Raw genomic sequence first — 14,568 nt, 5'->3', positions numbered from 1 at the left:
AAGATATTAACCAGATGTCTTTGGATATTAGTCATTCCCCACCAAAACTAACATATGCAATTAGTGTTTTATCAGTAAGAGATACTAGGTACTAAATTGCTAGACGGGGCATTTTGAAACTCCTCCTGTCATTGGATTTCAGCTGAGCTCTTTTACACAGAAATCACTGATAATAATCATAAACATTCTTTACCCGTCTTTACTTAACTTAAATATGCATGTTCTTAGTGTTTGTAAAGATTTCTCTGTCTGTTTTCTGTTTATCCTTCAGAAAAGCCTGTCTTATATTTTCCATATACTCTGGGAATAATTAAAAAAGGTGCCCATGCACATTGGGTATATTAGCAAGTAAACATTCACTATTTAAAATAGAAGCTGTATTTTTTGTGGAAATATTTTTTAAATTTATATTGGCTATTTCTTCAAACTGCAAGCTTGAAAGGATAAATGGAAGATTAAAATGCATAGATAATTATAAAATATGAGATTTTGCTTTCATTTGTCTCTTTCTGAAGCTTAGTAAATATTAAAGAAGAATGTTTATTAAGTATATTTCGAGGGTGAAAAAAATTTAATTATTTTGACCGTTTAAATATATTCTGTAAAATTTATAGATTCAGATTATCCATGATTTCAAATTTGTTCTCAACACAGTAGACATGTTTAGAGCGATTAAAAATGCTAGATTATATTTGCTAACTGAAGTACATATAATGGTTTAAATTGATTGTTTTCAATGATTTGTCCTTGGTAGATTTATGCATTTTCCAGAACAATGTTGTTATTAGTTTTAAAAATGGAAGCTCATAGTGTCAGTTTGGGCATGGGGAAATTACAGAAAATGTCATTATTGACAGTGAAATGTTATGCTTTCATCAGCTATTTGTGGAGGTGAAATCCACAAAAATGAAGGCCAGATCCAGTCTCCCAATTATCCTGATGACTACAGACCAATGAAGGAATGTGTGTGGAAAATAACAGTGTCAGAAAACTACAATGTAGGATTAACCTTTCAAGCATTTGAGGTAAAACCTTTTACCTAATCTCAGACAAGCAACTATTGGCTAAGTGACAGTGAAATTTAAGGGCATATTTATTAAACATGTGAATGAATTTAAGAATTATCTATGAAAATTTAACTCCAGAACCCATGAAAGTTTCCCCTCCCCAGAAATTTTCAAAATTAAAGGTATTTTTTATGTTATCTCTAATATTTTAATTAGAATGTTTAAATTACTGAAGATAATAGCATTTTACTGAGTACAACATCCAACTCAGGAAGGCTACTTCAATATTCTGTTAAATAACCAGGACTTGCTAAATCCTATTGTCAAAAAGGAACGCATCTCTGAAGAAAAAAAAAATTGGCTTCTGTTTTGAAAAGGAAAAAGCCCTAAAACTAATATTCATATCACAAACCTATATTTAGTAAGGAAAGGAAAAAGATGTGGTAAGTCATCATACCTGTGTGTTTTTCGTGTACATTGCACTGTGCAAAACATTGCTAAACAGTGGTTAACTGTTTTATTCCTACGCTATCCACCGACTTGAACTTTGTAGATTAATTTAGTACCATACTTTGAGTTAATTTGTTTTAATTCAATATGCTTCAGCAGTAGGGGCATGAAGAACACTTTTTAAAAATCGAAACATTTTTTGCGTTATGTTGTACATAGATATAAATACAGGTATAGTAAACACAGCTATCATTTCCAACCTGACACTTTAGTCTTGCAGACAGACTTCAGGGTTATGGCACATTTTTGCTATAACTGGTAGAAAGATTTGACTGTGAGACAATAAGGGATTAGAACTTCATCAGCAATTATGAATGTTTTAATAATTTTATAAATTCTAATTAATTTTCCTTTTTTTTTAAAAAAAAACCCACCCTGAATTAATATCAGTTCTTGTGCAGACAAGATCAGCTTCCCCCAGGTCTTCTGAGTCTGCATGACCTGGTTCAAGATTACTTACCACAGTATACTTACTAGTCTCTTTATTTAAGCCCCGTTGAAAATACATTGAATACATTTTATATAATTTACTGACTAGTTATGGAGCTTTTCTAGTCTGCTATTGGTGCTCAGCATCTTTTAATGTGGTGACAAGGGGAATAGCCCTATTCCTCTGCAAAAGAGACTTGCTGCAATGTTTGGTCTGGATGCAGTTGATCAGCAATGGTCTACACATGTGATGCATTATCACTTGAACTGACCTCAGTTCAGTATCACCTCTGGGAGAATCACATTTACATCTCTCCCTATCTTTCAGGACCTTTTTCTAGTCACCAAGTTAGGGACTATTTACAAGTATGAAGATGGCATGCTTGTGCCTTACCATACAGGAAATAACTAGAAGTAAAGGACCAGAAAAAACCAGAACATTTTAGTAGACAAGTGATTAAGCCTTAGGGAGAAATGTCCAGTTTTTCCTCCAGGCTGTTTAGTATTATGGCACTCTCTAGAGGTGAAACATGTGGACTAACACCTCATAAGAAGAAAGAGGAAATTGAGGAGAAATATAGTCAGGGGACAGTCTCGAGCTGGGGCTTATAATTCATGTGCTTTGAAAACAAAAAAATAAAATTTTCCAACAGTAGGGACTTGAAATACTTTTCCAGGGAGAGTGTGAGCTGTAATTCCAGAGTGTCAAGGTCCCCTTGAGCATCAAATGAGGGGCCCCAGACAGGCACAAGATTGCTATATCTGCCTTTGTGACATCCCTTACTGGCTCGCCCACTGGGCTCCCTGCTGAGGATGGGAGTTGCTTTGGGAGCTGCTCTGGAGTGTCTGGACATTCACCAGTGGGTCCAATTTCCCTTTCTGCTCCCAGTTCTTGAAGGTAGGTGTTCTGGTTTTTGATACTGAGTCCCTCTGTGGACTGAATCCTTGGTGCACTGCCCAGTAAAACAAGAAGTTGTTTAAAAATCACAGTTCTTGGTGCCAGCTGAGATAGAAGAAAGTAAATGTCAGGCCAGAGAGTTATTGCAGCGTGTTTGTGAGAAAATTACTTCTCTATCTTCTGAAAGGTACAGTTAAGTAGGAGGAATTCTCATTATCCCTATGTAATACTAGGAAAAAATAAGTGTATAAATAACCTCCATTCTGAAGTGAAAGCACTAGGGAAACTGAGAATTTCAAACTGTGTCACTGAGTCATCTTGTTTTGCCTGCTGTGGGCAACACATTTTCCACTGAGTGCAGGATTATACTTTCTTATTTGGCTGCTATAATTTCCACTGTCTGTGTGAGTGTAGAGATGTTGGGACTGGTAACATCTTTTTCATTGTTACAGGCACCTTTGTAATATAGTTCTTTGAAAATTAGCAGGGGTTTTTGGTTAGTTAGTTTGATTTTTTTGTAATTTAAAAACTTGTTTTGTCAAGCAGTCTCACCAGCTAACACAATCCAGAGGGTTTGTAGAGCAGATTCACATGAATCTTCCTCAACTGAGTGACCTTGTTAAACTCTGTGCTGATAGCAATCATTTAAATTATTTTTACATAAATTGGGGAATAAAACATATCTGATCTTCTGATTTTTCTAGGCATATATGCTACCTTTTATGACTGAAGTCTACACTCTGAGGCAGATATGTTTACCTGTATTGCAGTTTGACTTCATGAACAAAAAAATAACAATGACAAAAGAATAATGTGAAGAGATTTTACCAGATTTGCCCTTCATATCCTTTTTTCTCTGTTTTTTTTTTTTTTTTGGTTCGGTTTTAGGGGGATTTTTTGTTTGCTTTCCTGTTGTAATTTTTATATTTTATCTTCATTTTTTTTCCTATTGGAGGAGTGCTATAAAACAAAGGTATTCTGGAGTGTGCATTTGTTTGTTTTTATGTGGGTTTTCATTTGGGATTTTTTGGTTTGGTTGGTTTTGTTGTTGTTTTTCTAAACCTTTTTTCTTTACCTATGAGGTGGTTGTTTTGAGAAGGGATGTAGAGAATGTCTCTGGCTTGCCGTTTTTCTGGGAGATTTAATAATGTTTTCCTGCTCTTATGTGCCTGCTTTAGTAATTTTTCTGTCATTTTATCAGCTTAGTTCTCCAGTGCCATTCAAATTCAAGGTTTCCTCCAAGGCCTTCAGGAGCTGAAGTTATCCTTCAGTTTCCTGTAGGAAATGCATTTTTCTGTAAAAAAACTTTTAGTTATGTGTGTTTTATTTTTTTTCATTTGCTAACATTCCACGTATTTCTTATCATCAACATGTAATATCATATGAATATCTTTTGAAATTTTAGTACTCCAGTGAACAAGATTTATGGGGTCTGTCCAGTTACAACCAAATTTATCAGGGTCCTTTCATTAACTGGAAGAGATTTCCCTCAAGAAACAAATAAGAAGTAGGAAGAATAAGAAAGATAGACAGAAAATATAGGGGGAAGCAGGAGGAATAAGAGACTGTTGCAAGTATAATAGACTTTTTTACAGTAGTGTTCCCAGATGGTAATACCACATTACCTTAAAACTTGAGATATGGATAAAAACACATCTTAAAATATTTTCTTTAATTGATTACTAAGTACCAGTTATTTCTCAGAACCACAGTACTTATCTGTTAGGTTATATGTATGTGTAACACTTTAATTCCTTAACATTGACAATACTGGTGTCACTTGCACTAGTAGTCAAGTAAATATATATGAATATGGTAGAGCAGCCACCTATCAAATGATTTTTTTTGAAACTCAATTGCACTTTGCAAGCTGATTGATTCTTATAGTCTTAGGAAGTTAGAAACGTACTCCTGTACAAAATCTATTTTTAGCTGTTCTCTTCTGCCCAAAGTAAAGTGATCCTCAGAAAATAAACTACAAAATCACCTCAATGGAAATTTGGCACATGAAACTTAGAGACACACTGGGCTGGTGGATAATCATAATTTCCATATTGCCCATAAAAAATGGAAACATGGAAAAAACTGATGTTAATTAAATGTCTTGAGTACCAAAATGACCACAGATGTGTGGGAAAAATGCACAATTCCTTCATTGATAGTAGTGAGCTTTGGACCCGTTCACTTCTCATTTTTTGCTGAGATAACAAGGCAGACTTTGTTTCAAATTGGAATATGATGTTATGAATTTATTATTTAGATTAATGAAAATTTGGAATGGGTATTGTCAAAATCTTTGCAGTGCTCATGTGCTACATTAGTTACATACAGTTCCCACTAAAATCAGCAATAGGTGGTTGCATCCCAAATCTTCCTGGTTTTCCTCATTTATTCCCAAACTCTGTCCCAAAGCAATTCCTGAGCAAACATCTAGGAAATTACAGTAAATGGCAGTAAGGTTTGTGGTAGAGGAATGGGTGGGAGAAAATTATGCATGTAAATGCTGAAGAATTGGAAAGTTGGAAAGAAGATTAATGTTGTGTGTAAGTGCCATATTTTAATGACACTAAAATGGCATAAAATAAAACAGCTCCTTCTCCCCAATTTTCCCACTTACATAAGAAATCTTAATGTGCTAAGTGAAAGCTCCTTAGCCTGTGGTGATTCCTGAGCTTCATGTTGGTCATGATGCACAAGTAGATCAGAGAACAAGTGGGTACTTTTACTTACTGTGAAGCTTAGGTGGAAGAAAAACTCTCAAGATAAAATGTAAAATGTTTCTCCGGGCTTAGTTCAGACTTCTTTATTGATTTGACAGAATGTGGGTGTGCTGAATTAGATTAGAGGCTTTCTCCAGCCCTTCTACCTGACTGTGATCCTGTCACCCTCCCCATCCTCTCCATTCTTAAACTTGCCTCTCCCAATTCAGCCAGTTCATTGAACAAGAGTATTCTTATAGGAATTATTTTTGAGTGTTTGGATCTAGTTAGTTCTTCTATAAATAAGATTTAGCAATGTGAAGTATTTCAGCAGTAAAATGACCCAGCTTAAGAGGGTTTTTAATTCTGTTGAGAAAGACACACTCTCAATAAAGACAAGCATCATAAATTATCTAGCTTCTGGACAAGATCATATGTGGGCTGCTACTGCTTTCCTCTCTGGTGCAATTCCCATTCTGGTTGACTCTGCAAATACTATTATCTGAAGAGCACAAGGCTTGCTACTCAAGTAGACTTGCACACATGCCCACTCACATATTAGTCTGTATTTGAGTATCATCCAGGAGAAAGCTTAAATGGAAAGGGTAATTTTCAGTTGTTCTGGTTTCAGTAGGTTTCTCCATCAGTACAATCAAGATTGACTCATTGACCCAGAAAATCAAAAGAGGACACCTGAAATCAGGAATTGTGCAAGAGAAACTAAACACATCAGCCACAGAAAATTGATTTTCTTTTTGTCCTCTTTTCTGTTGACTACTAAAGAGCTGATCGTTTTAGGTGCGTCTGGATCTAATTCTTCAGATGCATCAAATTCCTTACACACCACAGTTATTCACCTTCATCCTGCAACATCAGTGAACAGTAACAAGTGCAAAATTTTGCTCTGTCTGGAGGATGAAGGGAGATTCTAAAAATCTTACCATATTGATCAAAATTGAGCTTTTTAATATTGCTAAAACAGTGACTATTTCTGACCTGTTTAGTTGCTGAGCCATTAATCTTCTTTAGTTGAGTGTACATGAGAAAAGAGGACTTTACTTGAGATGAGAGTAGAAGTTTTACAGAACACTAGGAAGCTTAGAGGTAAGCATGTCTTTTTTTTAGTTACTTTTTTGACAGTTAGACTATTGCATCCTTAGTAAAATTTCTTTTTTTTTTTTTTTTTTTTTTTTTTTTTTTTTTTTTTTTTTTTTTGTAGAAAACAGATGTAGTTAAAATCCGTTCAGTGATGCTCTTTCATCTTCCTGGTGCTTGAATCCCAAACAGAGACCTTAACCTTAATTTTGAAAAATTTAAATTCTGTTCATTATCTGACTGATATTTGATACTTACGGTCAAGTTCAGGTAGGTAATTTTGAAAATTATGTTTTACAGATTGAAAGACATGACAACTGTGCATATGACTATTTGGAAATCCGAGATGGAACAAATGAGAACAGTCCTTTAATTGGTCACTTTTGTGGCTATGACAAGCCAGAAGACATTAGATCTACCTCTAATACCCTGTGGATGAAATTTGTTTCTGATGGAACTGTTAACAAAGCAGGGTTTGCAGCTAACTTTTTTAAAGGTAAGTGTTAAAACATATTTTGGAAGTTATGAACAGCTTCTCACTTCTTCTTGGATTAGAAAAATTATGAAAGGATGTTAAAAATGTTTCTCAATCTTTTTTTTCTAATAGACTGTATTGTCTATAGAATATTTTTTCCTGGGCATACAGTTTATTCAAAAAAAAAAGCAATAGACGTTTTTGGGTTTTTTTTAATATACTAGTCAAATGTGTCCAAAGAATGAAGGAACATATTCAGCATAACTTTCTACTGTCTTCAGGTTCAGTTAAGCAACTTAGTTCTGAAACATATCTAATTTTATAAAAAAGTGGCACTTTTTCTACATTGTATTATCAAATATAAAGTTAAGCAGTATTATTGGAAATAGTGCTTATTTTTCCTCCTCTTTAAGTTTTCTTTCTTTTTTTTTTGTCTAAATCTTGTCAGTTTTTTCCTAATCTGTTTTCTTGATTACTCTGCTTTATAAATTTATTACTCTCTGTAAGCAGGGAAAAAAGCAAAACAAACCCAGATCAGAAATCCTATTAAGCAATAACCTCGTAGTCTTCCTTCAGTTATGGATGCTTTTTGGGGAGAGGAGGGTGTTGTACAAGTGCAGCTGTACCTGAAGCATTTGATGCATGGAAAGTTTGTAATTTGCACGCAATGCTGTTGGTGGCACAGTTAAAGCCACTGGCAGTGGTGTGGCCAAGGTGAAACCTGAAATACAGATCATGCCACCAGGAAAACCTTTTTGGTCTTTTGAAAAGAAACCATGGCTTTTCTAGTCCTAACTGATAGTTTTCATTGTAGACAATTATGACTTTGAAGGCTACAGGCATGAGAGTAGGAGCTCTGATTTTTTTCCCTGAGAAATTACTTGTCCTGGTGTAAGAAAACAGTATTCCAGCATTAAAGTAATAAATCTCATGGGTATATTTCAGAGCTAGTAGAGAGAACACACAATTCCTCTCCCTCCCCCAGCCCTGATTCATCTTGTTCCTTTTAATATCAGTAGACTAAAAACCTAGGATTTGAGGATTCTGTTAATCTGTTTTTGAGTATGAATTCAGGATAATGTACAGATTTATTCTGAGGGAGATAAAGAGCCCTTCAAGTGACCCTATTGCGGATTTTCCATCTTTCCTTCAATACTTTGTGCAATCTTTAGATTATGGGTGCCTGAATTACTGTATGCTGCACACAAACTGCTTATAAATTATTTCTGCTGCTGTCAGTAGATATTGTTAAAAAAAACAAACCCTAAAATAAAAAAAAAATAAAAAAATAAAAAAAACCCCCACACCCTACAAAGGACAAATTTTTATTTTCTCCATTGCAGGTCTCCATGGCATTTGGAAATCCTCTAGTCAGCAACCCATAGTGTTTTATGTAGTACATCCTGCAATGGCATGCATGCAGTTTTCTGGGTTAATGTTGATCCAGCAGTTACAGCTGAGGAAGGTAATTATTTAACACATTTTTGCATTCTTCCCTGTCTTGGCAGAGGAAGATGAATGTGCCAAACCTGACAATGGTGGCTGTGAGCAGCGCTGTGTGAATACCCTGGGCAGTTACCAGTGCGCCTGCGATCCTGGCTACGAACTTGGTCCTGACAAGAAGAGTTGTGAAGGTACAGTGTATTTTATTGCTATTTTATGGGCTCTCAAAGCTCTCAGAGTGCCAATGCCTTAATGAAACGTTTCTTAGGCTCTGTCTGAGCAGCATGAGATTCATGGAGCCCAACCCAGAAAACCAGTGCTGTCTTTTTGGTAGTGATGCCAGAGCAGTTTTCGACCCATGTCTGTCAGCAATTTCATTTTGCAGATTTTGCTGTTAGTCAGTCAGGGATGGTGCAAACCACTTATTACACTCTTCATACTCCCTAAAACAGTCTCTCAAGGAGATAATTGCAATCAGAGTTAATGTGCCATTTTCTCAGTTTCAGAGTGTTTAACTACCCCTCTGAGCACTTCTGACTGGGATGTGCCTGGGAAGTTGGTGGGTCTAGAAGAGCAAGGTCTTTCCTCCCTCACCTTTAATAAAGAGAAAACTGGAAAAATAATTTATTCGGATGTGTGCATATTAGGCAGAAAGAAAGAAAATAAGTTTAAGGGGGTGCATGAAGACAGAGGTTAGATCTCTGTCCCAGATTTATGTAAGGAGTTGAGTTTAGTCTGCTTGCTAACTCAAGTCAGAATACTAGAGAAGATTACCAGTCTTTTAGAATACTCTTCTCTCTGCCACTGAAAAATGGAAAGGAGATACATTCTTACATTCTTTGCACTCAAACAGTAAAGCAGCTCTGTCAAAGGAGTTGCTCTGAGCACTGCACTGCAGCATAGAGCAAAAACCCTGAGCTAAATCTAGAAGTGTGTACATGTTCCAGCTGAGGTGGCACTCACTGTATGTAGATAGTACTTGGGACTGCTGAATCAAAATTACTGTGTACTCACTGTGAACATTGCTTCCTCATTATAGTTTGGGCCTTTGGGAGATGAGCTAGCTGTGTTAATTCACACATGAGTAGAACCCTCTAGGTCAGAAACTTTGCCCTATACTTCACTGCAGCATTGGCATGCACAGAAATTTGCTTTATGGTCTTCTAAGCCAAGTCTCCATCAATGGCAGCATATTAGAAGGCGTTAAGATTTTCTTTTTTCACTATTTCTACATTTCCCGCCCTTGCCTCAAGGATCAATAGAGCAATGTTCAAAAGCAGAAATTAAAATCTGGCAGTAGTTGCTCTGACCCAGACTGGATCATTTGAGGGGACAGCTTGTATCATCAGGGTGCAGACTCTAAGCTGATGTCTGGTCTTTTTAGATACACTGAGGTGTGACCCAGGGTCTTAGTCCACCAAATCCCCATCAGATTACTTTTACATGTATACCAAGAAGTGTGCTGCCTGGAAAAGTAGGGACCAGGAGAAACACTGGTGTGTGTCTTAGTTGACAAAATGAGCCTTGACACAGTAACTAGTGAATTCTCCCAGCTGTGTTAGACGGAGTAGATGCAGTATGTGAGATCATCAGCTAGTCTGGAATAGCCAGGTTTTAAAGCATTCAGTGTTAGCAGAGAGCATTTAAGTTTTAGCTCCCCCCTTCACCTCTTTGCAAAGAGGTTTGTGGATGATTTCCAGTGCTGTCACAGTGCTGTAATGGTATCAGTGTAGCAGAGTGTGATCGAGAGCTTCTCTAAATCCCATTACTTTCCTTTAAAAAAAAAATTGCACAGATGGAAAAGATTAACGAGTTTATCCTTTGCTAGTTGAAATGCATTCAAGAACGTAGTACAGTATTTTTCTGTTTTATGGAGGTGATTTGGCATATATTTGGAAATAAGAGGCATTTTCTCTTTAAATTGAACATCCAACCTTCAGCAAAAGTAATTGTGACTGAAGTGCACGTGACTGCTCTTTCAAAGAAGTGACCCTATCTAGTAGGTTATGGGAGGCATCTGCTGATATATGAGCTGAGACAGGTAGGGCTGATTCTGCATCAATAATCAGGGAGAGAAGCAAATCTTAAGTATCCCTCTGTCAGAAGAGGGGTGGTCAAGGTCTTGGTGGGGGGGGCAATGAGGTCAGAGAACTTGCATGGGAAAGGCTATAAGAGAATAACCAGAGTCTCTGGAAGGAAGGGAAAAGAATGAATATGATAACGCCTTGTGTAGTCCTGAAACTTATCTCTGCCCACAAACCTGCAAGCTGTTCAAGATAGGTAGGGGCTGTCTTTCTCTTTGTTTGCACCAAGCATGATAAAGCAAGAGTCTGATTAGTCTGTCTGGGCATTGCAGCATATAAGTTATGAGTGGACTGATTCTTCTCAGTGTGATTCTGTTTATAGTAAAACGCACTGTCAGTCAAGAAATGATGTTCTCTTTTAATTTTACAGCTGCTTGTGGAGGACTCCTGACAAAACTAAATGGGACTATAACCACACCAGGGTGGCCAAAAGAGTATCCTCCAAACAAAAACTGTGTGTGGCAGGTGGTTGCCCCGACGCAATACCGAATTTCAATGAAGTTTGAGTTTTTTGAGTTAGAAGGGAATGAAGTAAGTAACCGTGAACAAAGAGCTGCACAGTCTGTTATACGCTAAATGGTTTCACAAGCATTTGAAAATAGATATTGTCTTATAAAACCCTTGCTGACCGTTCATATGCTGACAATAAGCATGGATATTCTTGTTTTCGTTTTGGGACTGTTTCTGGATTCTTTCAAAACAAACATGGAAAGAATAGCTCTCTTCTACGAATCATCTAAATGTATGTGCATTACGAGAAATTTTAAAAAATGCTCTCTGTTGAGTCTCAGCTGACTTTTTTATCAACAAAATAAAACAGAGCAAATGGGGCTGAAGCATATTGGAAAGAATTCAAGAGAAGAAAATCTGGAGAAACCAAATCATCTTTATAGACTGACTACAAATAATACACATAAGCCGTGGTTAGTGGTGGAGTGAGGGAGCATTTTAAACACTTACCAGGGGGAATATTTTGAAACAAGCAGTACCAGAAATAAGGCATAATAGAACAGCAGCAGTTTTTGAGCTGGGCAGCCCTCGGGGCATGGGGGATCTTCTGCCCAGGTAGGAGGAAGAGCAGGGCAGAGCCCTCCATGTGCTAAAGGATGCTCCTTACAGTTTTAAACAAAGTGGTGAGCATTGCAGTGTTTTTTGGATGAGAAGCACTAAAATGTGGGTTTCAACATCCTTTTCAGCTTTTGTTCTGCTTTGTGTAGGTGATTCTGTCATATCATTGAATTCCCTCACCACGCTCCAGCCATAGCACGCTATAACCACTGAGTTTATGTGCACATTCTTTGCATGGTATTAAGAACACAAATCCCAGAATGTTATTTCTGACTAAATAAATTTGTAGCAATGTATTTAATATAAAGATTTCCCACCTTTTGGGCAGAGGTATTTGAAGAGACAAAAGCTGGAGTTTAATTTATAACCAAGAATAAAACTAGCCATGGCTTCTCCAAAATACATAAATATTATCTTCAGAGGCAGCAATGTGAGGTTTTTTTTTTTCCCCATAATTTTTGGAGTGGGTTCTCAAGTTCATGAAATTCCAGTTTTAAACGATACATACATTACACTCATGTCCTATAATCATTATTACTAGAACTGCAAGAGATGTAATAAAAACTTAAAAGTCACAAAGAATTAAAATTTAATTACCAATTTGTACAAGTAATAAAAACCTTTTTCTTGCACTTTCTTGGTAAATGAGCAAGATTTGCAGGGAAAACACCTGGCATGGAATGAAGTTAAATAATTTTTCTAAGGTCGTAAAAGACATGTAACATAACGGATTGAAAAGTTCTAAATCTGTTTCAACAATCAGAACTGGAGTTTGATCATCTCGTGCTACTAAATCTTGGCTTCATACTGTTAAATATTAGTACTAAGGATAAATGCCTGTGAAAAATCAGAAGAAACATATAATATCTGGAAAATTCTAATATATTGTCTGAGTGAAGACATAAAATATATACATTTATCAAGTACTCTATTTTTAAAAATTTGTTACAGGAAGTCCATTTAAGACCAAGTTTATAGTAAAAATAGACATATGTCTTTTGCACTTACAATTTTAGTATTTTGCATACACATTGTGCAGTTTGACTTGTACATTTTTTTCAGTGCAGTGTTGTATAGAGGACGTTGGACCTGTCTGAAATTACATTTGATTTCTAAAGCTATGCAACCATAAAAACTCACTACTATAATATTGCTGAAATTTGTGGGATTTATCAATGTAGTGAGCTATATTTGAAAACTGTATGCATTATTATAAATGTCTTCCAATTAATAGAGATCAGCATGTGGCAGTAACTCAGGTTTTATGAATCTTTATGTTCTTTGTACTGTACAAAAAGACCAACTGAGCTGGTCACTTCTCAACTCTGCCATGTGTGAAAACTATACTGGTAACAATAAAAGTTTAATCTGCATCTTCAATGTATTATATTAAAACAAACTGGAAATTATGACAATTTTTCATAGAGAACAACAAACGCCAAAACTACCTTTTCTATTGTTCCCTTCCAGCTCCCCTGGCACTTTTTTGACTAGAAAATGCAATTTTTTCAAATACGATTTGGATTTAATGGACCAATATAAGCTCTGCATGAATCCTCCTGGCCAATGTTCTCTTAAGCTATTAATTGCAGACAACTGGGATGTTTTTGATTAAATGATTGATAGTTGAGCCTAAGAAGCTTAGAAGTTTTTGGGTGGATGGCTTTAAGTTGACCAAGGGATTATGCACTGAAAGTATTATAATGAGAAATAGGCCTTGCATAAGGCTTTTTTATGACATTATATTACTTTATTTTTAACCTTTTAAAGAAAATTGCATGCATCCTGTTCCAAATTATAGCTATGCTACTGTTGATGAAAGTTGAATGGTTTTAATAGTGGAAAGTTATCTATTTGATAATAAATTAATATATCTTAAATCTATAATGATGAAAACTTACCTCGTAAGTGTCTAAGTGGAAATTAATATTAAAAAAAATAAGTCCTTGAGATGCAAGCAGTAGAAGGTTTGTAGGTTTGAGGTATGTGATTTATAGCACACAGGTATAATTTTTAGGGTGAGTGTTTCTAGATTTTAGTCAATTGTCAATGGAATGTTTGGTTTTGAAATTAAGTGGAAGTGCTTCTAAGCATGTGAAATTTAGATATCAAACACAGGCCAGCATCTCTAAAAACATAAGTTTGAACGTAATTCATAGTATAGCTGTGCATTAGTGACCTTAAAATAAATATTCTTACCTAAAATCAACAAATGTAAGAATTTACATGCACATTCAGAATCAGGAGAAAGTGAAGAAGTATATTGTTCGTTTGTTAGTCAGCAAAAGTAGATATACCAATCAGAATTCTGGCATTTGTAAACAGCTCCATGCTTTTATTTTGATTAGCCGAATATTTTTTCTTTTTATTCTCAGGTTTGCAAGTATGATTATGTGGAGATCCGCAGTGGCCTTTCTTCTGATTCCAAGCTCCATGGTAAATTCTGCGGTACAGAAGTGCCTGAAGTTATCACCTCTCAGTACAACAACATGCGAATTGAGTTTCGATCTGACAACACTGTCTCAAAAAAAGGCTTCAAGGCACACTTCTTCTCAGGTATAGAAAAGTACCCTTGTATACCTGTAAGTGCCTCTGGGTGTCCACTGACTAGGTGGAGCAACCACAATTTTGGTATGAAAATGAGTGGCTTCTTTGCTAATGGCTTTCCTGGTAGCTTTGAATTAGCATTATTTACATAAAAATAGAGTACTCTCCTGTCTTAAACTACCATTCTGAATTGTAATGCCTGTAGAAAATATATGGAACATATCTATATATACTTAAATAACAGCAGAAGAAAGTAAACTTTGTGAGATATAGAGGACAAAAGAAAATTTACTGTATTTCTATATTTTTATTT

At 35.9% G+C, this 14,568-nt stretch overlaps 1 protein-coding gene across 2 annotated transcripts in view; it reads left to right on the top strand.

Annotated features, from left to right (window-relative positions):
* The window catches only part of TLL1 (tolloid like 1), a 123,173-nt gene that overhangs the window by 88,919 nt on the left and 19,686 nt on the right, over positions 1 to 14,568 (top strand). For both annotated transcript variants that reach the window (XM_062493689.1, XM_062493690.1), the window contains 5 exons: positions 880 to 1,025; positions 6,939 to 7,134; positions 8,622 to 8,747; positions 11,011 to 11,171; positions 14,084 to 14,264. In XM_062493689.1, coding sequence (XP_062349673.1) covers positions 880 to 1,025; positions 6,939 to 7,134; positions 8,622 to 8,747; positions 11,011 to 11,171; positions 14,084 to 14,264 — 810 coding nt within the window. The remainder of the gene's footprint in view (positions 1 to 879; positions 1,026 to 6,938; positions 7,135 to 8,621; positions 8,748 to 11,010; positions 11,172 to 14,083; positions 14,265 to 14,568) is intronic.

The sequence above is a fragment of the Cinclus cinclus genome, chromosome 5 (genome assembly GCF_963662255.1).
Source record: "Cinclus cinclus chromosome 5, bCinCin1.1, whole genome shotgun sequence".
In the NCBI taxonomy this organism is placed as follows: domain Eukaryota; kingdom Metazoa; phylum Chordata; class Aves; order Passeriformes; family Cinclidae; genus Cinclus; species Cinclus cinclus.
Note: the sequence above shows the minus strand (reverse complement) of the source record. Positions and strands in the feature narration are given on the sequence as shown.